The 25,518-nt window shown below is 44.1% G+C and overlaps 1 protein-coding gene across 6 annotated transcripts in view; it reads left to right on the top strand.

The window, feature by feature from the left end:
• LOC134063570 (uncharacterized) overlaps positions 1–24,141 on the top strand; it is a 65,369-nt gene extending 41,228 nt beyond the window's left edge. Inside the window, exons 3-13 of one of the 6 annotated variants that reach the window (XM_062519150.1) lie at positions 9,234–9,374; positions 10,072–10,269; positions 11,761–11,904; positions 12,054–12,167; positions 12,695–12,764; positions 13,040–14,055; positions 17,483–17,555; positions 18,263–19,143; positions 20,854–20,926; positions 21,715–22,643; positions 23,288–24,141. In XM_062519150.1, the coding sequence (XP_062375134.1) occupies positions 9,234–9,374; positions 10,072–10,269; positions 11,761–11,904; positions 12,054–12,167; positions 12,695–12,764; positions 13,040–14,055; positions 17,483–17,555; positions 18,263–19,143; positions 20,854–20,926; positions 21,715–22,643; positions 23,288–23,308 (3,660 nt within the window). In that variant the 3' untranslated portion in view covers positions 23,309–24,141. Of the gene's footprint in view, positions 1–9,233; positions 9,375–10,071; positions 10,270–11,760; positions 11,905–12,053; positions 12,168–12,691; positions 12,765–13,039; positions 14,056–17,482; positions 17,556–18,262; positions 19,144–20,853; positions 20,927–21,714; positions 22,644–23,287 lie in introns of all 6 variants that reach the window. The other 5 variants (XM_062519151.1, XM_062519152.1, XM_062519148.1 and 2 more) reach the window with 5 other exon arrangements.
• The last annotated feature ends 1,377 nt before the right edge of the window (positions 24,142–25,518 follow it).

The raw sequence follows: 25,518 nt of genomic DNA, 5'->3' as shown, positions 1-25,518 counted from the left end.
TATGTATCCTGACTTACATTTATTAATTTAGAGTAGGATTTCCTACTGCATCTGTCAATACTAGGAGTGCTGCTGTATGTACTAGTCAAAGTGTGGTAGGAGGAGAATGTGGTAGAACACAGAGGAGGAGGTGAGGAGTACTAGGAGAAGAGGTCCTTGGAAGAGTTGGGCCTTCAGAAGTGTTTTGAAGACGAAGCAGGATGCCCCTGATATAACATCCTGGCAGATCATTCCACAATCGGGAATCGGAAAGATGGTCTGTTTGCTGTGGGTGAAGAGGCGTCAGTGCCAATCCTTGGAGGAGCGGCTCATTGACGACATAAGCCTTTATGAGAACGTCAGTCTTGACTACTAATGAAGCAAGATGTCAGCAGTAAGGTTGATAAGATGGTGGAAGAGGCGGATGGTTGAGTAGTTTTGAAGGCGGAGGAGGGTTGAGTAGTTTTGAAGGCGGAGGGTTGAGTAGTTTTGAAGGTGGAGGAGGGTTGAGTAGTTTTGAAGGTGGAGGAGGGATGAGTAGTTTTGAAGGCGGCGGAGGGTTGAGTAGTTTTGAAGGTGGAGGAGGGTTGAGTAGTTTTGAAGGTGGAGGAGGGTTGAGTAGTTTTGAAGGCGGAGGGTTGAGTAGTTTTGAAGGTGGAGGAGGGTTGAGTAGTTTTGAAGGTGGAGGAGGGATGAGTAGTTTTGAAGGTGGAGGGTTGAGTAGTTTTGAAGGCGGAGGATCAAGTAGTTTTGAAGGTGGAGGATCAAGTAGTTTTCGGGTGAGGATCAAGTAGTTTTCGGGTGTCAGTGGCCCTGCAGATCTTCTCATTGTTAAAAGCCTTCTTTGCAGCAGTGATGCTGGATGACAAAGGGGACAGCTGGAGAAATCGCTGTAGTAGTTTTGTGCCATTTCCCCTCAGCTGCTCTGAGGCCTGTACAGTGTTGCGAGGGTATCGTTCAATCATAGATGTGACCGCATAGGTTGAATGGGTCTGGTGGATAGAGCTCTGAGGCCTGCACAGTGTTGCGAGGGTATCGTTCAATCATAGATGTGACTGCATAGGTTGAATGGGTCTGGTGGATAGAGCAGACCCATTCTTCCCATTGGGGCAGCCGTGGTGTACTGGTTAGCGCATCGGGCTTGTAACCGGAGGGTTGCCGGTTCGATCCCCGACCAGTCCACCACGGCTGAAGTGCCCTTGAGCAAGGCACCTAACCCCTCACTGCTCCCCGAGCGCCGCTGGTTGGGCAGGCAGCTCACTGCTCTGGGTTGTGTGATTCACCTCACTGTGTTTTCACTGTGTGCTGTGTGTTGACTAATTCGGTTAAGTTGGGTTAAATGCAGAGAACTGTATTTCCCTCACGGGATCAAAAAAGTATATATTCATTCCCATCTTCATCAACATTTTCTGGAAGTGGAAAAAAACATGCCTAAAAATGGCAGTTGAATCCAAGATGCACTGCTGTGGACTAGTCACCTAATTTCAATAAACTACTCCACTGTCTGTGTGAGTGGCTTAAGGCAAACAAGGAAATGTCAATGGCAAAATCTCATTGCATCTGTTTACAGAAAAGCCCTGATATGATGATGTATCGGTTTCTTGAAAGGTTTTGGGATTTCGTATCTTTTGTAACTTTCATATCTTTTGGGTTAAGAAAAAAAGCAATGGGATTGGTCCTTTGTGTGGGTGTAGCTGCAAAATTGTAATGAGCTGTATTGAACAATATGTGATGGTATGGTATTGTTTTGCATCGTATTGTGTTGTATTTCTGTTATTTGTGTTGTGTTCCTGTTTCTGTTATTTTGGGGGTAGTATAATATGGCTGTCTCTTGGACCCCTAAAGGACTTACACCCTAAACCCTTAACTCCTCATTCGTGTCCGGTGGAGCGTGACCTGTGTTGTAACGGCATCTTCTGTTATATTCACAACGTGCTGATTCACTAGGTGCAACACCCAACCGGGTCCGTGTAGACAGGTGGCTACGCTAATTACATTAGCGATAGCGGCCGCTACAGCACACTTAGCTCCCTCGGAAATAAATTAGCTGGCTAAAGAGCCTTCAGTGCATAAACTGAATTCCTGTGGGCAAAATCTGCTGAAATGTCAACTTGCAGAAAGTGCACATAGAGCACTCAAACGGCACATAAAGACCTCAAAAGGGTTTTCTAAAGGCCTCAAAAGTGCACATGAAGGGGGGGGCGCTGTGGCGCAGCAGGCTACAGCGTCCATACCATTTACGGGTCCGAGTGCCCACGGGGACCCAGGTTCGAATCTGGCCTGCGGTCATATCCCGATCCCACCCCGTCTCTCTCTCCCACTTGTTTCCTGTCTACTTCTTCACTGTCCTATCATAATAAAGGCAAAAAGGCCAAAAAATATACTTTAAAAAAAATTTAAAAAAAAAAAAGTGCACATGAAGACCTTAAAAAAAGGTCCCTAAAGGCCTCAAAAGGCCTGATGAGACTCTTTCCGAAAAAGGCTCTCATTCAGTGGTGTGGATGTATTTTGGATTCAAACAAAAATACATACAAAAATGCGCTTTATAAATCAATTTGACTTGACTTGACGAGGGTCAGTCTTGTGTGATTTGCAAGGTAGCCTATGCTTTTCCCTTGTTGCTGCACTGCCCCAAGGAATATGGTGAAGTCCTAAAGAGGCAAGAGGTCCTAAAGTTGTTCAACAACGCAGACATCTATTAGGCTACGGACACCTTGAACAACGAGAGCGCAGACCTCCGCGCCTCCTGGATTCAGACCCATGATCCAAATCACTCCCAAAATGTTATCGTTTGGTCCTTGGGTCATTTCAGACGTTTATCTTGCTAGCAAACAGACAAACAAAGCCCGATAACAACATAACCTCCTTGGCGGAGGTAATATTAAAGAGACCCTATGCAACTTTTTCATAGTCATAAAATCGCTCCGAAATCGTTGTTTTGCTTGACTGGCCAGTTTCATTGAAAACAGTAATATTTCCTCCCGCCCCCAGTGTCCCTATCCGCTATTGCAACCTTGCAGTTTGTTCAGGAGACCATCATTCCCTGTTTACATCTGGAACGGTGAGACGCATAAAGAACAAGAAGAACCACGCTTGCAATTTATATATTTATATATAGCCTATATATGTATAAATATACACGCTAAAGCTGTCGGGGAAGCTCTGCAGAGAAATATGCAAGCATAAAATGAGCGAAAATGAAAAACGAAACCGAAACTTAAGATGAAATCGCCAATCCTGCATCGTCTTTAAGGAAATAACAGAGACAATTGCTTACCATCTAGCAAAAGATATGGTTCCAATAAACACTGTAGAAAAATGATGCAGTGATGCACACATTGAACAAATGCTACTCCCCTCCTGCAACTAATTGAAACGTTATTCAACATTCTGCTTCAGTGTCTAAAGAAAAGGGGCATCAATTGGCCATTTCAGTGCAGTATCAAAAATAAATTATTTATTTTGTAGATATTGCACATTGCCTTCAAATGCTGACATTTTATGAATAGCTTAATGTTTCTTGAGCCAACTCCACACACCTGTAAATGACGGTTTCAATGAAGAAAATTGGCCATGCAGTTATGTTTATAGGTTTGTAGTGATGGGCCTGCTGCCAATTAGTTTTGTTTTGTCATGGTTCATGTGTGCAATAAACATTGCACTGTGTGAGGGGAAAAAAATTCTGGCAGAAAATTGTGATTCATAGTTTTCCCTGAATCGTGCAGGCCTACTCAAAAGTGCACTCAGAGGCTGAAAAGGGCTCATAAAGACCTCGAAAGGGTTCCTAAAGGCCTCTAAAATGCACATGAAGACCTCAGAAGGGTCCATGAAGGCCTCTAAAGTGCACATGAAGACCTCAAAAGGGTCCATGAAGGCCTCTAAAGTGCACATGAAGACCTCAAAAGGGTTCTTAAAGGTCTCGTAAGTGCACATGAAGACCTCAAAAGGGTTCCTAAAGGTCTCTAAAGTGCACATGAAGACCTCAAAAGGGTCCATGAAGGCCTCCAAAGTGCACTCTAAGAGCTGAAAAGGGCACATGAAGGTTCAAAATGTCTTGGAACCTTGGAACCATCTTCAACCCCACGACCCCTTCAAACGCGTCATCAAAACCGCCTTCTTTCATCTCCGTAACATTGCAAGCCTCCGCCCCTTCTGTCCACCACCGCAGCTGAAACACTCATCCATGCCCTCATCACCTCCAGACTGGACTACTGCAACAGCACTCATCCATGCCCTCATCACCTCCAGACTGGACTACTGCAACAGCGTTCTTTATGGACTACCAAGCAAAATCACCAACAACCTAGCCTAGAAATCTAGACGCCCCTAGCGGCAGCAAATGTAATTTGTCTGGCGGGGCAGTCTAGGCACGATCCATTGAGCCAGGAAGCTGAGAACCCCCAGCACCAGCGGCCCAATCACAGCGTGTATAGAGTCGGTGGGTGGGCTTAACATAATGGTGACTGACATGCGACCAGAAGTTGCGACGGTAACGCATCCTGTTATTTGAAAACAAGAAGATGATTCGTTTAGCGTTATCCTATTGCGGGGAGGGAATTTGAAAGACAACTGTTTATCCCACCCCTCCGATTGAGCCCTGTCTACGGTGAGTGTCCAGACCCTACATCTCGTCAGGCTACCAACAACCTTCAACACGTCCAGAACTGAACTGCCCACCCTCTCAGCTTCGCCCACCGCCGTGACCACATCACCCCTGTCCTCCACAACCTCCACTGGCTCCCAGTTAAACACAGGAGCAACTTCAAAATACTTCACATACTCCATGTTCCAAATTATTATGCAAATTGGATTTAGCATCTATTTTTTTGTTTTTCAATTAAACTCATGGATGCTATGCTATATAGTATCAGGGCTCTTTAGATCTGACAAGGAAATGTATATGTTATCATTGTTAATTACATGGGTGCATCAAAGTTATCATTGCCAACTTTATACTGTATGTGTGCGTCAAAGGAAACAGATGCGCTTGCAAAAAAGGGAAACGGGAAGTGGGAGATGGGATGAATTTGAGGCTTAGGTCATGCTTTGCTTTTAATAAAATAACTACTTTGTGCTGCAGAGACCAGAGACTGTTTTGCAGGAAGGGGAATCCTCCTTTCTGAGCACTCTCTCCTCTGGGCCAGAGTTGTGATAACAAGATCATGGAAATCAATCTGATAATTAGTTTGCCAGGGTGAGCCCAATCAAAGGAAAACTACTTAAAGGATGTTCCACATTATTAAGCATGCCACAGGTTTCCAACAATATGGGAAAGAAAAAGGATCTCAATGCTGCTGAAAAGCATGACATTGTGCACTACCTTGGACAAGGTATGAAATCATTCGATATTTCTTGAAAACATACGCTTGATCATGGTACTGTGAAGAAATCCAGGAGGCAGTTCACATCCAAGCAGCAGCTCTGGGAGGCTATTCTGCAAAGACATTACAGCATAAACTCTCCAAGAACTCACAAGTTCAATGGATGCATGAGACTGTAGATGAGACGTTAAACCCGAGGTCCTGACTCACTGTGGTCATTAAAGACCCCACGGCACTTATCGCCAAGAGTAGGGGGTTCCCCAGTGTCCTGACTCACTGTGGTCATTAAAGACCCCACGGCACTTATCGCCAAGAGTAGGGGGTTCCCCAGTGTCCTGACTCACTGTGGTCATTAAAGACCCCACGGCACTTATCGCCAAGAGTAGGGGGTTCCCCTGTGTCCTGACTCACTGTGGTCATCAAAGACCCCACGGCACTTATCGCCAAGAGTATAGGGGTTCCCCAGTGTCCTGACTCACTGTGGTCATCAAAGACCCCACGGCACTTATCGCCAATAGTAGGGGGTTCCCCTGTGTCCTGGCTATATTCCTAACCTGGCTTCAATCTGACCCATAGTCAGGCCCCCAGTGTGATTGGTTCAGGTCTCTCAGTTTCATGATGTGCCTGGGCGCAGCTATGGTGTTAAAAGCAGTCGATGAAGAGCATCCGTACACACGTGTTTTTCTCATCCAGGTGAGAGAGAGCAGTGCTGAAAGCAAATGCTATTGTGTCGTCTGTGGACCTGCTTGCCCTCTAGGCAAACTGTAGTGGGTCTAATCAAAGATCCTTAATTATTGACAAGATAGAGCAACGTAATGCATCTCTATGGAAGCAAAATTCGAACAGTTCCGGTCTGCTTAAAGGGGCGTGTTGCAAAGACGTCATAGTGGGATATCGATCTCTGTCAGATCGGCAACCCACACAAGCAGTGCATTTCGAATGTTAGCAGGTCTGCTTAAAGGGGGATTTAGCCCCCCTCCCCCTTGTGAAGACAGAACGCGGAAATCATGGAACGTTTGCGCCTCTCGCTCCGCTTTAACCCTCTCTGGTCTAATGTAGAGCACTGGGAGGATGTAGTATGATCTTTTAACCTACCGCTCCAAGCACTTCATGACAACAGAAGTGAGAGTAATTGAGCGGTAATCATTAAGGCAGCTGACTGTTAATTTCTTGCAGGTAGAACTAACTGAAGCAGGCAGAGATTTAGACTCTGGGTTTTGCGGTTGAGTTCTAAATTGACCTAAATTACATTAAACGGCTAGATTTAGTTAAGCCAATGGAGGAGAGGTAGTCAAGAGTAGAAGACAGAAAGAGAGCTAGTAGTGCTGTGTGTGTGTGTGTGTGTGTGTAGACAGAAAGAGAGCTAGTAGTGCTGTGTGTGTGTGTGTGTGTGTGTGTGTGTGTGTGTGTGTGTGTGTGTGTGTGTGTGTGTGTGTGTGTGTGTGTGTGTGTGTGTGTGTGTGTGTGTGTGTGTGTGTGTGTGTGTGTGTGTGTGTGTGTGTGTGTGTGTGTGGACAGAAAGAGAGCTAGTAGTGCTGTCTGTGTGTGTGTGTGTGTGTGTGTGTAGACAGAAAGAGAGCTGGTAGTGCTGTGCAGTTCGTCCATGGCCAGCATTTTCACCGGACCTGTCACCCACTGAGCTCTGGATCACCGTATTCAACAGCGTGTTTCAAGTCCTGCCAATATCCAGCCACTTTGCACAGCCAAGAGGAGTGGACCAACATTCCACAGGCCACAATCAACAACCTGATCAACATGCGAAGGAAATGTGTTGCCCTGCCTGAGGAAAATGATGGACACACCAGATACTGACTGGCTTTCAGACCCCTCGATACAGTGAAACTGGACATTTTAGAGTGGCCTTCTATTGTGGCCAGCCTAAGGCACACCTATGCAGTAATCATGCCGTGTAATCAGCATCATGATATGCCATGCCTGTGAGGTCATGCGGTGTAATCGGCATCGGCAAGGCAGTGAGATGCTGACATATCCGTATCCAAACAACGATAAATTAAATGATCACTCAGTGCAGACTCAAACCAGGAGTCCTTTTTGCCTGTAGTGGCCATGTTTGAGAGTATGGATTGCAGGATGGGGCAGAAATGTGGCAGATTTTAAAGCTTCTGTCAACCAAGCCGCTTCGGTGGAGACGCCATTGTTGAAGCTAGACTGGTTAGGATCAAGAATGTAATGCTGTGAGAGAGGAATGGGGGGAGTGAGATGATGCGATAGTTCTCCACCTGTGTGGGAACAAGAGAGCCTCTTAAGCAGCAGAAATGTGCCCGAATATTTTCAATAATTTGGAGGAGATTACATGTTGTTCTGGTGTGATGGTATGAAATATGGCGTTGGAGGAGGTTGGTAGGAATAGGGTCCAGTGAACGTGTAGTAGGAATAGGGTCCAGTGAACGTGTAGTAGGATAGCTACACGTTAGGAGTTTAGACACCTCCCTCTTAGCTAGAGGGGTGAATGAGTGAAACGATGCACCGTAGTCCAGGGACGCCTGGTCGTATGCAGTCGGATTGCTGCATGTAGGTTTGGCTTTTTTTTACTGGGGGCTGTGGACCCATTGTAGGTCAACGAAACGTATGAGGGACATGAAGTCCATGAGTTTGGATTATGTGAGTGGATGTCCAGTTCACCGAGGACAAACATAGGACAGTCCTACTCAGGGATGGAGGAGAGCAGGGTGTCCGGTGTCTCAACAAGGAGATCATCCAATTGTCCTGGTAGACGGTAAATCATCCAGTTGTCCTGGTAGACGGTAAATGACAATTACATACATTTTGACTGGAGCGGTCACAATGATAGCATGATATTTGATATTCTTCGTCTTTGAGAGTGCTAGGCCAATCTTACAACTGATCAGAAGGAGAAAATAGGAAGCATAAACTGCTTATAAAAACTTGTAAACACTAATAAAGTGCTTATACACACTTATAGACTATTTATGAACATCTATTTATAAACTGCTTATGAACACTAATAAACTGCTTATGAACACTTGTAAATGGCTTACTAACTTATAGAACACTTGTCTGCAAAGCGTAGCCTTTTTGCATCATGATATTTGATGTAGGCATATTTGGTTGATGGTAAGTAGTTCTATTTGCTTGATGGTATTTGAAGTAGTCCTATTTGCTTGATGGTATTTGAAGTAGTCCTATTTGCTTGATGGTATTTGAAATAGTCCTATTTGCCTGATGGCATTTGAAGTAGTCCTATTTGCCTGATGGCATTTGAAATAGTCCTATTTGCCTTATGGCATTTGAAATAGTCCTATTTGCCTGATGGCATTTGAAGTAGTCCTATTTGCTTGATGGCATTTGAAGTAGTCCTATTTGCCTGATGGCATTTTAAATAGTCCTATTTGCCTAATGGTATTTGCAGTCCTATTTGCCTGATGGTATTTGAAATAGTCCTATTTGCCTGATGGTATTTGTAGTCCTATTTGCCTGATGGTATTTGAAATAGTCCTATTTGCCTGATGGTATTTGAAATAGTCCTATTTGCTTGATGGTATTTGTAGTCCTAGTTGCCTGATGGTATTTGAAATAGTCCTATTTGCCTGATGGTATTTGAAATAGTCCTATTTGCTTGATGGTATTTGTAGTCCTATTTGCCTGATGGTATTTGAAATAGTCCTATTTGCCTGATGGTATTTGAAATAGTCCTATTTGCCTGATGGTATTTGTAGTCCTATTTGCCTGATGGTATTTGTAGTCCTATTTGCCTGATGGTATTTGAAGTGGAACAGAAGGGCCGCTGCTACAGCGTAGCCTTTGCTGTTGTAGTGTTGATGTCATTTTCAGATAGCATACCATGAGCTACTAATGTAATTATTGTGCTGGTCCTAGTAATATTACGATACCTATTTAAAATTGTAATCTGCTTTTGATGATTTCTTTGTTGAATTCCCCCCTCCACTTCAGTTGAAGCCCATTGGATCAGAGGCGACGGTGAAAAAGGAAGTGGTGGAGGATGTCTGCAGTGATCTCTTTGAGGGAACAGTGCTTCGACTCCCAGCTAAGGACAAGGGGGGTGTCAACAATATGGTGTTTAATAGGAACAAGGCAAGTAGCACATCAGGAACTATGCTAAGTATTATTGAGACAAAACATGTCCACCAATGTGCTCAGTACCAGTTTGCTAACCCCTGTCCCATGATTAAAATGGAGCCTGATTAAATATTTTCCAAAGGTCACAAGTCGAAGCTAAATGGACAAGATCAGAGAAGCTGTCGAGCCATTTTAAAAAATAAAATAAAATTAATTACATTCTCTGTGATTAACTTAATTTGGCAGATTAGTGAATAAGTGGCCAAACCAACATAGACTTTTGGTGGCTCCAAAGCTCTAAACCTAGAGTCGCAATATTTATATTTTACTTTGCCTTTGTAAATAGCCTACCACTCATGGCTGTGGAGGCCAAGGACTAACGGACAGAAACCAACAGAGCTATTGAACTATCTACTGATGCAGTACTGTAGGCCTAATGGTTCACCATCTTACACCCACTGTTGTGCAGTAGGCTACCCTAGCACTGAGCAAATGCAGTTGATTTAGTAAGGGAGTTTGTCAGTTAGTTAGGTGGTCATGTGTACAATCGAATGTGATTAATCAGCACAATTTTTGAGAACGTAATTTTTTCGGTAATTAATTCATCGAAATGAATGTGTTTTTTTGACAGCCCTGGTAATTACTGAATTATTAAAGTATTAAGGTTTTTGTTGACATCCTTAATGTATGCTGTTATAATATTGTACTACAGGAGCTTCTGCTGGGGAGTTTGCAGACGTCTGTGGGTGGAGTGGAGAAGAAGCTGAGCTTCAGTGCAGACGATGTGCTAACGAGGGCCACCATGCTGGTTGGGAATAAAGTTCAGTTTAAAATATCCACCAACCCAACGACCAAGGCAGAGAGGGCCGTTACCGTGGAGATCCTGGCCGACACCCTCCAACGCCATACAGTGAGTGTGGCGTGTGTGTGTGTGTGTGTGTGTGTGTGTGTGTGTGTGTGTGTGTGTGTGTGTGTGTGTGTGTGTGTGTGTGTGTGTGTGTGTGTGTGTGTGTGTGTGTGTGTGTGTGTGTGTGTGTGTGTGTGTGTGTGTGTGTGTGTGTGTGTGTGATTTGAGGAGCCCAGATCAAAGTGTGACATGGCCCTCTTACTCCATAAATCCCGCCGATGGGATTGTGTCGGCGCTCCTCCCACTTCCCTCGAAACGTGGAATGCGTTGTGTTCGTTTGATCGGGGATGTGATGGGTAAAGGGCAGGAACAGATGCTTTGTGTTCATTTGATCAAGGATGTGATGAGTAAAGGGCAGAAATAGATGTTATGGTGCACAGACTATGCACAGCCATCTATCTATGCTATGGTACGCATCTGTCAGGTAAATATTCCAAATAGTAAGACACAAGAACCACAACACGTAGTATCGTTTTTATCAACAACTCTGGCCGAGAGGAGAAAGTGCTCAGAAAGGAGAATTCCCCTCTCTGCAAAACAGTCTCTAGTCTCTTCAGCTCAAAGAAGTTCCTTTTATTCACAGCAAAGCATGACCTTGGCCTGAACTTGCATGACCTTGGCCTGAACTTGATCCTGCCTCCCACTTCCAGTTTCCTGTTTTTGCAAGCCAATAGGTTTCCTTTGACGCACACATATGCAGTTGACTGATAACTTCTGTACATTTCTCTGCCAGCATCCCCCATCGTTTATCCAATTGTAGGCCCATGCATTGGTCAGCTAGAAGGACATAGTAATTTCATTGGTCAATATTAGCCTACATTGATATGGGCAACTTCATGCAGCCATGAACATGATAAAAGTTACATTAGTTTGTTGAGTGTGTGTGACTTTAAACTTGCATGCTTTGCATTAGGTTGTTACGGAAGCCCTGAACCGCAAGTGAAGAATATATTTTTTGAGATGTTATCTTGTTATTTCGAGATCATATCTCGTTATTTCAAGATAATATCTCATTATTTTGAGATAATAAAAAAATAAAAATAATTAAAAAAAAATTCCTTCAGATATATTCTCGTTACTATCTCGTATTTTCTTACACCTATGTAAAAAAAATGTTTTTTTTACGGACAGATATTATCCCGTTATTTCGAGATACTAAGTCGTTACTTCAAGATGTTATCTCGTTATTTCGAGATACTAAGTTGTTATTTCAAGATATTATCTCGTTATTTCAAGATGTTACTGTTATCTCGAAATAACAAGATAATGTGGGCATAATTAGATATTATCTCGAAATAACGAGTTGGGTTCAGGGCTTCCGTAGGTTGGTGAGTATGTGTGACTTTAAACTGTAAGTGTTATGTGGTTTGATGGCTATAGTATTGTAACTCAATACTGGAGCAATTTTGATTATTTTGTCTCTGGTAAAAAAAAATGGACCCAGAAAGAATCCTGAAGTTTCGCTTTAGGGGGTGCTTTTTTATCTGCTTTCAGGGAGTTGTTGTTGGCCTTAGTAAACTCCATGAGTTTGGATACATCAAGTACCCACAGGACGATGAACTGTACTTTAAATTCTGTGAGGTGATGGAGGAGAAGATTCTCTCTGTCTCAGAGAAGGTGGAGTTCACTGTTGTGCCGGTAAGTGTATGAGAGTGGAAGTGGCTTTACTTTTGGGATGTAACCTTGCTGCACCCCAGTGGGTGTCTCCCCAGGTTGGAACAATTTGTACCGGAGATAAACCAGGTCACTCTGACTCTAGCTCATCTTTGTCATCTCTTTCTCCCTAGCAAAGCCCATCTAAAGCTGGCAAACATCAAGCCATCAGGGTCAAGAGATTGACCGAGAGTGTGTTGATCCCTGCTGTAAAGCTAGAGGCTCTGGGGACTGGAGATCAAGAGAAGGTACAGTAGACTGTGAAATGGGTGCTTTACCATGGAGGCAGTTTAGATCAAGAGAAGGTGTGGTACACTGTGAAATGGGTGCTTTACCATGGAGGCAGTTTTTTCTTTGTTTCTCCCAAGATTACATTTATATTTACATTTATTAATTTAGCAGACACTTTTATCCAAAGCGACTTGCATTCGTCAGTTATATGGTTATGAAAATGTTACAGATGCTCCTCATAGTACCATCTTGATATGTCAGTCTGAGAGCCCATTGCACACTCTTTCTTTTCTTTTTCAAACAGCTGAAGCACCTCTGAAGGGAGAGACAGCCATTTTCCTAACATTGTGTTTATCAATTGTGTAATGGGGCACCCAATGTGGGCATTTGAAAGAACTCTGCAATTTTTACAATTTTACAAATGTGCATGTGGAATCTATAGGAAGCAATCCTTATTCACTGAAGAAGAATTGATCTTAGTCTATATTCTAACTGTTCAGTTGAGAATTAATGTTGATGAATTTCCGTTGTTGTCCACCAGCAGCAGGTCAGAAAGAGCAGTAAGAATCCTGTGGAGGAGAACCAGACACATGGGAGCAGTGCACCCATCACAGGTACACACACACACACACACGCAGAAGCAGTGAACCCATCACAGGTACACACTCACACACACACACACACACACACACACACACACACACACACACACACACACACACACTCAGTGCAGTTTACACACACACACACACACACACACACACACACACACACACACACACACACAGAAACACATACAGAAACACACACACACTTGAGTGCAGGAATAAGAAGTAGTCTGTTATTGACTAAATGCTAATGCAATGCACTGTGTTTTTCCATATTTCAGGCCCTGGTACCAAAACATCTAATGTGAAAGGTCCACCCAAAGTAGTCTGGATGTGTGGTTTTGCTCTTGGGGGTTTGCCCAAAAGGATAAAATCATTACAGCAGCAGGCTGCTAAAAGAGGGAGTGTGTGCGCCAACATCAGGGTTCACCAGTGGGGGGCTCCTCAAATGAGCTGGAGCCAGCTGGTGATGGAGATGTGCAGGTTCAAACGGCAGCAGCCCCGTCCAGACATGCTGCTCATTCATCTGGGAGGGGCAAACGTGGACCTGAGTAATGCAGAATCTAGTCTGAATAGCATCAGGAGGGATTTGGCTCGAACGCATGCTATCTTCCCCCAGTGCCTGATTGTGTGGTCCAACATGCTAGTAGGAGGCTCCTGGACCAGTGCCGGAAATGAGCAAGCTGCAGCAAATGTCATTGATAGAATCAATCACGAAGCACATTCTTTCATAACTAGCCTGGGGGGGAAAGTTATCGCTCACAAGAACATTTGGCGTAACCTCTATCTCTCAAATAAAGCCATTAAAATGTTAAGCGAAAACATACACAGATTTTTGGATGAGTGGGCGATGGGGGTCAATCCTAAATCAGAGGTCTTAAACACCACCTCAACAGCTATAGCGCCCCCTACAGACAGTGCAGGGCCTACTTCAGGCAGTTCACATGTCGATCAGAACGCATCTCAGCCGCACAGCCCTGCAGCCACCTCCTCTGCTCCTGCTGTTGCATCAAGCTCAGCTCCTGCAGCCACCTCCTCTGCTCCTGCTATTGCATCAAGCTCAGCTCCTGCAGCCACCTCCTCTGCTCCTGCTGTAGCATCAAGCTCAGCTCCTGCAGCCACCTCCTCTGCTCCTGCTGCCACCTCCTCTGCTGCTGTTGCATCAAGCTCAGCTCCTGCAGCCACCTCCTCTGCTCCTGCTGTTGCATCAAGCTCAGCTCCTGCAGCCGGTGATCATGAGGAAGTGACTCCAGAAGACTCGGGAAACTCCACCGCCTCTCACCAGTGCTCCCACAAGGTAAACCAGACCACTGATTTGATCATCCTCCCATTAAAGGGGCGCTAAGTGGTATTTGATTATGTCACTGATCATTAAAGGGGCACTAAGTGATATTGGGGGCCTCTCACCAGTGCTACCAGAAGGTAAACTAGGATAATTGATCATCTTCCCATTAACTCATTAACTGCCATTGACGTCTTTAAACGTCAATTTAGACACATACCTTGTCTGCCATTGACGTCTATAGACGTCAATTGTATTTTTCAATGGGGAGGGCTCATGAGTGGGCTTGGGAATGATCTGGCAGAGTTTCGGGCTTGTAAACAGATTGTACTAGCTAGGTGGCAGCAGTGCCATTTGGATGATTAGTATCTGCCAGCAGAGTGCACATGCAGAGACAAACAGCAAGCTAACACACTGAAGATTGACCACAGTGGATCTAGTTTGCACGCGGTCCAGCATAAATATGCTTACCTCTTACATCAAGGATGGAAAACACGTGAACGATATGATCCATTTACATTGGATATTGCTATATAGAACAACTTTGCTAGTGCTAGCTTGCTAAGTCTACCATCCTGTTCAGAGTCTATAGCGACCATCAGAGTCCCTAGCAACCTTGATGAGACTGATTGGATAACAGTGCAATCCAGTGGCGGACCGTCAGGGCCTTCAAGGCCTTCTCTGAAGGCCTAACTATTTCCAAACGAATGAAAAATACTAGTGTCTTTAATAACATTTTACTTAACCATTTATTATTTGCTCCTGCTTCTCCTTCCCCGATCGTTCTCGACTACTACCGCTGTCGGCTATGTGATTTGATTGACAGACTGTCTGAACAAACAGCGAGAGTGTGCGATATATTTTCATCCAATCCCATGAGTTCCCTTGTTAAGGCCCGCATCAGGCCTTCACAAGGAATCACTGCGTTTACGGTACCTAAGCAACCATTCGAAATCATATATTTGGATTCGGGTTGATTGATGGCTACATCTGACTAATTAGCCAATCAAATCGACCTATTATGGCGAGGTAGGCAGGTCTGACTGCAGCTAGGCCTGCAATGTTCGAAAAGAATACCCGGAATCGTTCATCACAAATGTTAACGCTGTTTGAGGCGTTTACTGTCTATGGCTTGACGTGAGGAACATCTTGTGCCAGTGTCAGAATCAGACTGGACTTCAATGGATAAATAAATGTGTCATACTGACATGACTATGGTTATAGTTATGAATAGCAAATAAACCATCATTGAGCAAAAATAATGTAGGCTATAGTGTCAGCTGGACTAGCAGATATCGATAGTGCTACACATAACGTCAGCTATAACTCTGCACGTAGCTGGTCACTATGCAGGAATTGGTAAGTTTTGTTTCATGTTTATTTCATAACATAAGACTTGAAATATATGCTTGTTATCTGGCCCTTTACTATATAACAAACGTGTTTTAGTGCTGCTTGGTTACGACTAGATTGTTAGCTTGATACGACTAGATTGTATGCTAGCTTGAAGTTGTGTGCGAGTTGATGAGACTTTGGTGAAGCTGTCGGGATCGGCATGTCAAACTGTCATTTGATTCCCTGCCCTCCAAGGTCTGGTTTACTGCCAGTCTACTGCCCTGCTAGTTTAGTCCGACTTTTGATCTCTTTGAGTTTTGTGGAAATTATTGGTGAAATCCGTGGCATGGCCATAACGTGAGCTGGCAATTAATGCCAATGCCTATGGCATTTTGTAGCCAACAAGCAGTGGCAACATTAGGGCAATACGTTTTGTGACTTCTATGTTTAATATCATGGGTGGTGTGCTGTGACATTTTCTGTTGAAACATTTCTCATAGTGTACCGTGAAGGTTTGGCAAACACTGTAGCAAAGATACTGACTGTAGGATAGCCTAGCCCTGTAGTTCCACATGACTAGCTTTTGAGTAATCGGAGCAGCAGCGAAGCAACCTAAAATAATAGCACTGTACACGCTACAGCTAAATAGAAGAGCTCTAGAAACAGTCTGAAACAAGTAAGCCGATGGCCTAAATATTTCAAGTAGGGCCTAGTCTGTTCAAACCCATGCTGCTGATAAGGATAATGGCAAGGTCCCAATAAAGATGTTATGTTTACCAATAAACAATGCGGAATTCAGCTCGGACGTATTTGTTTATGTAACGAAAATAGTGATACACCGACTCGCGTTAGAAAGAGAAAACGTTTTTCTCCCACTGTGAAATGCAGGGAAATTGCACATTTGAACCTTGTAATGTAAAAAAAATCTGCGGGGGAATCCCCCCGCAACGCCCCCCTAATTTATTTATTTTTTGACAAAAAATAGTCATTATTGAAGGCCTAATTGCTGAACTCAAGGTCCGCCACTGGTGCAATCGTGGTTGACATACTACTGAAACGCTAATGTTAAAAAAATGATTTTCACAAAAAGATCGTTTTCTCCATTTTTTGGTCAAAAACAGGTGTTTTTAGCAAAACTAACCCATGTTCTACTGACGATTACTAAAGAATGGTAAACGATAGAAACAAACGTTTTTTTCCTGGTGAAAGAAGAGAGTCTACTCTTTCATTTGGTAGCTTGTGTGTTTACATAGTCATAAAACTCACTGTTCCGTGGATCTTAGAAAAACAGTCAAAATGCTGTAAAACGTCTGGCAGTATGGAGCGCTCTGCACTGAAAATGGCTGGCAGCCAATGAGTTAAAGGGGCGCTAAGTGATATTGGATTATGTCACTGATCATTAAAGGGGCGCAAAGTGATATTGGATTACGTCACTGATCATCAACTCATAACAGGGTGAACGGCACTTCTGCTTTCACTTCGCGGCCCTCTATCGGCTATAACCGCACTATGTAACTTTACGAGGTGGGGTAGTCTATCAGTAGTTTGATGAAATAAGACATCAGAAACTACAAATTTGACTTGCTTCGATGTCGCAATACATCATACTTTCATGAAATCATGCAACATATTCTACCTTGTCTGTTATTTGATGGGTAAACAAATAGCGTGTGTGTGACAGAGAAAAAAAGTGTTTTAGTGTTGCTTTAAAATTGGAGATACATATAGGAAGAAACCTCGGACAGATCCACGGCTCAAGGGCCCAACCCATCTGCCTAGGGTCACTTTCAGTACATTTTTGGTCTCAGAAAGCTCAAATAGTGTAGGTAATAAATTGTCCATAGGGATTAGTAATTTTTTTAGGGAAAGTAATAGGTCGCTAGGACGCGTGGGCCTGGAATCCAGGCAAGGGGACCACAGCAGGCAATGGTAGGGCAATTACTCAGAATACCTAACAGTCTCAAGTGCGAGTTCTCAGTTCTATTTGTTTATTTGCTTATTTGCTTATTTTTTTTTGGGGGGGGGTATAATGATAACTGCTCAACTTGTGAGCAGATGTGTGCAGTCTGCAATAGTTTGACTCATCTTGTGTGTTGTTGTCCACCAGCAGCAGGTCAGAAAGAGCAATGAGAGTCCTGTGGAGGAGAACCAGACACATGGGAGCAGTGCACCCATCACAGGTACACACACACACACACACACACACGCAGAAGCAGTGAACCCATCACAGGTACACACACAAGGTGTGAAAGCGGTAAAAAAAATACACCTGGCGGTGTCATGTACTCTTGGGTTGGCATGTGGTCCGACTGCGCACGTGTTGGATGGTAAACCTGCTGTGGTGAATTTGCAGTGCTACAACTGTGGCTCTGCGGCTCTGCAGTCAGACCATTCTCGTCTGAACTATTACTTAAAGTGTAACTCTCACCAAAATACAACCTAGGGTGTTTTTGTGAATGTACCAGAGTCAAACTTTAATTTAAAAGCATAATTGCATCGGAAGCGCAACGTTTAAGCTCGTTTTTGGGTCAAATGGCATTTTGAATGGGAATCGTACATATGATCGCGTCAAAATTGATATTGATATTTTTGAAACACTAAGAAGGCTCGACACAACATGAAACTTTGATCGAAATATCATCAGTGTCTCTACACATGAACTCATGCTTTGAGAACATTGTTTGTGTACACCGAGTTTACCAAAAGAACTCACTCCCTGCCAGTCAATAGCTGTTTATCCTTCCATAATGCTTCAGATCTTCAACCGTTGTTGTTCTTCAGTATGTCTAACACATCTAATGTAACCAATAGGGAGAACAAATGTAATGTCTCCAACAGTGATTTACTAAATGCTAATGCAATGCACTGCACTGTGTTTTTCTTTCAGGCCCTGGTACCAAAACATCTGATGTGAAAGGTCCACCCAAAGTAGTCTGGATGTGTGGTTTTGCTCTTGGGGGTTTGCCCAAAAGGATAAAATCATTACAGCAGCAGGCTGCTAAACGAGGGAGTGCGTGCGCCAACATCAGGGTTCACCAGTGGGGGGCTCCTCAAATGAGCTGGAGCCAGCTGGTGATGGAGATGTGCAGGTTCAAAAGGCAGCAGCCTCGTCCAGACATGCTGCTCATTCATCTGGGAGGGGCAAACGTGGACCTGAGGCATGCAGAATCTAGTCTGAATAGCATCAGGAGGGATTTGGCTCAAACGCATGCTATCTTCCCCCAGTGCCTGATTGTGTGGTCCAACATGCTAGTAGGAGGCTCCTGGACCAGAAAAATAAGTGAGAAAGCCGCAGCAAAAGTCATTGATTTTGTCAATCACGAAGCACAATCTTTCATAACTAGCCTGGGGGGGAAAGTTATCGCTCACGAGAACATTTGGCGTAAACGCCATCTCTCAAATAAAGCCATTAAAATGTTAAACGAAAACATACACAGATTTTTGGATGAGTGGGCGATGGGGGTCAATCCTAAATCAGAGGTCTTAAACACCACCTCAACAGCTATAGCGCCCCCTACAGACAGTGCAGGGCCTACTTCAGGCAGTTCACATGTCGATCAGAACGCATCTCAGCCGCACAGCCCTCCAGCCACCTCCTCTGCTCCTGCTGTTGCATCAAGCTCAGCTCCTGCAGCCACCTCCTCTGCTCCTGCTGCCACCTCCTCTGCTGCTGTTGCATCAAGCTCAGCTCCTGCAGCCGGTGATCATGAGGAAGTGACTCCAGAAGACTCGGGAAACTCCACCGCCTCTCACCAGTGCTCCCACAAGGTAAACCAGACCACTGATTTGATCATCCTCCCATTAAAGGGGCGCTAAGACTAAGTGGTATTTGATTATGTCACTGATCATTAAAGGGGCACTAAGTGATATTGGGGGCCTCTCACCAGTGCTACCAGAAGGTAAACTAGGATAATTGATCATCCTCCCATTAACTCATTAACTGCCATTGACGTCTTTAAACGTCAATTTAGACACATACCTTGCCTGCCATTGACGTCTATAGACGTCAATTGTATTTTTCAATGGGGAGGGCTCATGAGTGGGCTTGGGAATGATCTGGCAGAGTTTCGGGCTTGTAAACAGATTGTACTAGCTAGATGGCAGCAGTGCCATTTGGATGATTAGTATCTGCCAGCAGAGTGCACATGCAGAGACAAACAGCAAGCTAACACACTGAAGATTGACCACAGTGGATCTAGTTTGCACGCGGTCCAGCATAAATATGCTTACCTCTTACATCAAGGATGGAAAACACGTGAACGATATGATCCATTTACATTGGATATTGCTATATAGAACAACTTTGCTAGTGCTAGCTTGTTAAGTCTACCATCCTGTTCAGAGTCTATAGCGACCATCAGAGTCCCTAGCAACCTTGATGAGACTGATGAGATAACAGTGCAATCGTGGTTGACATACTACTGAAACGCTAATGTTAAAAAAATGATTTTCACAAAAAGATCGTTTTCTCAATTTTTTGGTCAAAAACAGGTGTTTTTAGCAAAACTAACCCATGTTCTACTGACGATTACTAAAGAACGTTAAACTATAGAAACAAATGTTTTTTTCCTGGTGAAAGAAGAGAGTCTACTCTTTCATTTGGTAGCTTGTGTGTTTACATAGTCATAAAACTCACTGTTCCGTGGATCTTAGAAAAACAGTCAAAATGCTGTAAAACGTCTGGCAGTATGGAGCGCTCTGTACTGAAAATGGCTGGCAGCCAATGAGTTAAAGGGGCGCTAAGTGATATTGGATTATGTCACTGATCATTAAAGGGGCGCAAAGTGATATTGGATTACGTCACTGATCATCAACTCATAACAGGGTGAACGGCACTTCTGCTTTCACTTCGCGGCCCTCTATCGGCTATAACCGCACTATGTAACTTTACGAGGTGGGGTAGTCTATCAGTAGTTTGATGAAATAAGACATCAGAAACTACAAATTTGACTTGCTTCGATGTCGCAATACATCATACTTTCGTGAAATCATGCAACATATTCTACCTTGTCTGTTATTTGATGGGTAAACAAATAGCGTGTGTGTGACAGAGAAAAAAAGTGTTTTAGTGTTGCTTTAAAATTGGAGATACATATAGGAAGAAACCTCGGACAGATCCACGGCTCAAGGGCCCAACCCATCTGCCTAGGGTCACTTTCAGTACATTTTTGGTCTCAGAAAGCTCAAATAGTGTAGGTAATAAATTGTCCATAGGGATTAGTAATTTTTTTAGGGAAAGTAATAGGTCGCTAGGACGCGTGGGCCTGGAATCCAGGCAAGGGGACCACAGCAGGCAATGGTAGGGCAATTACTCAGAATACCTAACAGTCTCAAGTGCGAGTTCTCATTTCTATTTGTTTATTTGCTTATTTGCTTATTTTTTTGGGGGGGGGGGGTATAATGATAACTGCTCAACTTGTGAGCAGATGTGTGCAGTCTGCAATAGTTTGACTCATCATGTGTGTTGTTGTCCACCAGCAGCAGGTCAGAAAGAGCAATGAGAGTCCTGTGGAGGAGAACCAGACACATGGGAGCAGTGCACCCATCACAGGTACACACACACACACACACACACACACACACATGGGAGCAGTGCACCCATCACAGGTACACACACACACACACACACACACACACACACACACACACACATGGGAGCAGTGCACCCATCACAGGTACCACACTCTTAGTGCAGGTTTCACACACATACACACACACACACACACACACACACACACACACACACACACGCAGAAGCAGTGAACCCATCACAGGTACACACACAAGGTGTGAAAGCGGTAAAAAAAATACACCTGGCGGTGTCATGTACTCTTGGGTTGGCATGTGGTCCGACTGCGCACGTGTTGGATGGTAAATCTGCTGTGGTGAATTTGCAGTGCTACAACTGTGGCTCTGCGGCTCTGCAGTCAGGCCATTCTCGTCTGAACTATTACTTAAAGTGTAACTCTCACCAAAATACAACCTAGGGTGTTTTTGTGAATGTACCAGAGTCAAACTTTAATTTAAAAGCATAATTGCATCGGAAACACTAAGAAGGCTCGACACAACATGAAACTTTGATCGAAATATCATCAGTGTCTCTACACATGAACTCATGCTTTGAGAACATTGTTTGTGTACACCGAGTTTACCAAAAGAACTCACTCCCTGCCAGTCAATAGCTGTTTATCCTTCCATAATGCTTCAGATCTTCAACCGTTGTTGTTGTTCAGTATGTCTAACACATCTAATGTAACCAATAGGGAGAACAAATGTAATGTCTCCAACAGTGATTTACTAAATGCTAATGCAATGCACTGCACTGTGTTTTTCTTTCAGGCCCTGGTACCAAAACATCTGATGTGAAAGGTCCACCCAAAGTAGTCTGGATGTGTGGTTTTGCTCTTGGGGGTTTGCCCAAAAGGATAAAATCATTACAGCAGCAGGCTGCTAAACGAGGGAGTGCGTGCGCCAACATCAGGGTTCACCAGTGGGGGACTGCTGACATGAGCTGGAGGCAGCTGGTGATGGAGATGTGCAGGTTCAAACGGCAGCAGCCTCGTCCAGACATGCTGCTCATTCATCTGGGAGGGGCAAACGTGGACCTGAGGCATGCAGAATCTAGTCTGAATAGCATCAGGAGGGATTTGGCTCAAACGCATGCTATCTTCCCCCAGTGCCTGATTGTGTGGTCCAACATGCTAGTAGGAGGCTCCTGGACCAGAAACATAAGTGAGAAAGCCGCAGCAAAAGTCATTGATTTTGTCAATCACGAAGCACAATCTTTCATAACTAGCCTGGGGGGGAAAGTTATCGCTCACGAGAACATTTGGCGTAAACGCCATCTCTCAAATAAAGCCATTAAAATGTTAAACGAAAACATACACAGATTTTTGGATGAGTGGGCGATAGGGGTCAATCCTAAATCGGAGGTCACAAACACCACCTCAACAGCTATAGCGCCCCCTACAGACAGTGCAGGGCCTACTTCAGGCAGTTCACATGTCGGTCAGAACGCATCTCAGCCGCACAGCCCTCCAGCCACCTCCTCTGCTCCTGCTGTAGCATCAAGCTCAGCTCCTGCAGCCACCTCCTCTGCTCCTGCTACCACCTCCTCTGCTCCTGCTGTTGCATCAAGCTCAGCTCCTGCAGCCACCTCCTCTGCTCCTGCTGTTGCATCAAGCTCAGCTCCTGCAGCCGGTGATCATGAGGAAGTGACTCCAGAAGACTCGGAAAACTCCACCGCCTCTCACCAGTGCTCCCACAAGGTAAACCAGACCACTGATTTGATCATCCTCCCATTAAAGGGGCGCTAAGTGGTATTTGATTATGTCACTGATCATTAAAGGGGCACTAAGTGATATTGGGGGGCCTCTCACCAGTGCTACCAGAAGGTAAACCAGGATACTTGATCATCTCATTGAGGTCCTTAATGAAAACCTATAGATGAATAATGTAGCAAAACAAAAGGCCTTTATTTTAATGGGCAAATCTACAGGATTTAAAGGAACATGCCACCCCCAGGTGAAATTGGGTCACTCCCCGCAGTCCCTCGAGTTGAATGGGTGAGCCAAAGCGTTTTGTAGCCATCATGAACATGCACCCAGAGAGCAGCACTGCAGTTTTTTGTCCCCTGACAGTACTCACTACCTGGAGATACAGAGATCCATGTGAAAAATCCATGTGCCATGTACTTTTAGAGAGATTTGAGTCTCTGAAACATGTTCTCTCTCCTCTTAGGTTATCCATGTGCCATGTACTTTTAGAGAGATTTGAGTCTCTGAAACATGTTCTCTCTCCTCTTAGGTTATACATGTGCCATGTACTTTTAGAGAGATTTGAGTCTCTGAAACATGTGCCCTGTACTTTTAGACAGATTTGAGTCTCTGAAACATGTTCTCTCTCCTCCTAGGTTGTCGCCGCTTCACTCTGAATATAGACACGGCGCACCCAAACCTTTATCTGTCGAAGGGATACCGGAAGGTGGAGTGGAGCGCAGAAAGACAGCCGTATCCGTGTCCTCCACACAGATTTGTTAATAAATGTTTCCAGGTGATGTGTTTGCGGAGCATTTCTGATCGCCGCTACTTTGAACACGGGTGGAGTGGAAGTGTTTGTGTATCGCTCTCGGTTGTGAACCCATGCTGGAGAAAGTGCTGGGCTGATGTGAAGTTTGGGTCAAATATTCTGACCTGGGCGCTGCAACTCTCCAGCACCTGCTGTTGTTTCTACCACAATGATGTGAAGATCCAACTTCCTCAAGTCACAAGCTCCACCATTGGAGTGTGTGTGGACTACTCTGTACAGCATTGGTGACACAGTCACCCTCCTTCATAGAGTCCAGACCACATTCTCTAATCCTCTCGTTCCTGGATTTGGTTTAGGTAGTAAATCAGCAGTGAGGCTCCTGTGATTCCCAAATGGATAAAGGTTGTCACAATATGGACATCGTATTGCCCATAAACACATAACTATTGTGTTCTATTATATTGTAAGTTATACACATCGTATTGCCCATAAGCAAATAACTATAGACATATTGTGTTATATTATAAGTTATACATATTGTACTGCTGTTCACACCATGTCCTCTTTTCCCCATAATCTGTGTCTGTATTGTGGAATATCAGAATTGTGAACAGTGTGCTCTGTGTTTTTGCATCTGCTTATGTACAGTGCGTATTGGCCTTGGATTTATTTTTTAATTTTACAGTGTTCTTGGGCAACTTGAAATGTGCTTATAAATAAATTGTGTTGTTGTTGTTATTATTATTATTATTTTCTATTAAACCTCTCCTATGGTCAGGCCAACTCTAACAAATCTTGACTAAATCTGGGTGACTTCAATCATTATAAACCCATATCCCTCTGCTGCTTATATAAAGTCCTTGGGAGGGTAGTGACAGTGATAATTTTTCGATGTTTGGATGTCTTAAACGGCACAGAAGCTGCTTTAGTGTAGATATCCAGTGACCTCCTCTGTGTAGCTGCTGCTGGACATCAACCTCCTGGACTTCAGTGCAGCCCTTTGACGACATCTGTCATCAGCAGTGTCCATCACTGGTTCTCTTCCCACCTCACTGACCCGATAATGAGCTGCTGTTACAGTGCAGTGGAGTTCCTCAGGGCTCTGTTAAGGGGCCTCTGCTGTTTACCATCTAACTGGTGTTTCTGACAGTTGTATAAAATACAAATACTCCTCAGCTGTTGGGAGAGCCCAGTGGCAAAGAAAACCCAAAACAGCATTGGCTACCTGTAAGGGCTGTTCACATCAGGAACAAAAACTATAACCATGACGGCAAGAGTCCCCACTGACCAATGATAAGAGAAGTCTCCCTTTATGTTGATCAATGTTATGGCTAAAATTTGAGATTCAGATTGTCAGTTTATTTTTATTATTATTGTTCTCAGAATTGCTCTGAAAGTGATTAGCTAACAGTATCGTTCATCATTCATATTAGTGAGGCCGATGTTCTTTTTTTTTTTTTTACTGTTCTGTCAGTATTTCACTAACAAATAAATATTTTGTGCACAGACTCAACAGGTCAAGTTATTTTAACTTCAGCATGTAAAAGCTGTGGACAAAATAGTTTGACTGACAATTTGGCAGCAATTGTTCCAAGTTGTGTGCAGGTGGTGGCTTATTAAAGAATATTCTGTCCAACATGACCCCCTTGGACACATAGGTAGGTTTTAACATCCTTTTCACGTTTGAGAATAAGTTGTTCAAATTAACCCTAGGTTAATTACAGAGACCTGTACTGGTCTCCCTTTTATAGAGACCTGAGCGAGATGCTGTACTGGTCTCCCCTTTATAATTATAGAGACCTGATGGAGATGCTGGGCCGGTCTCCCCTTTATAGAGACCTGAATGAGATGCTGTACTGGTCTCCCATTTATGAAGACGAGAGAGACGCGGTATGGAGCCCCTGGCTGAGTGACTCCACCAGCTCAACACAAGCCTGTAGATGGAAGGACCAAGTGGATATCTATAGCACGTGTGTGTGTGTGTGTGCGCTTCACTGGGGACCAAGTGGATATCTATAGCACAACATGTAACAAGTCAATTCTCAGAACGGATAGAAAGTCAGAAAAGTTTGTATCTAAATGTAGAAACCTTACAGGCCAGATCTGGATGTCACT

Source organism: Sardina pilchardus, chromosome 18 (assembly GCF_963854185.1).
Source record: "Sardina pilchardus chromosome 18, fSarPil1.1, whole genome shotgun sequence".
NCBI lineage: Eukaryota > Metazoa > Chordata > Actinopteri > Clupeiformes > Clupeidae > Sardina > Sardina pilchardus.
This window is presented reverse-complemented; position numbering and strand designations above follow the sequence as displayed.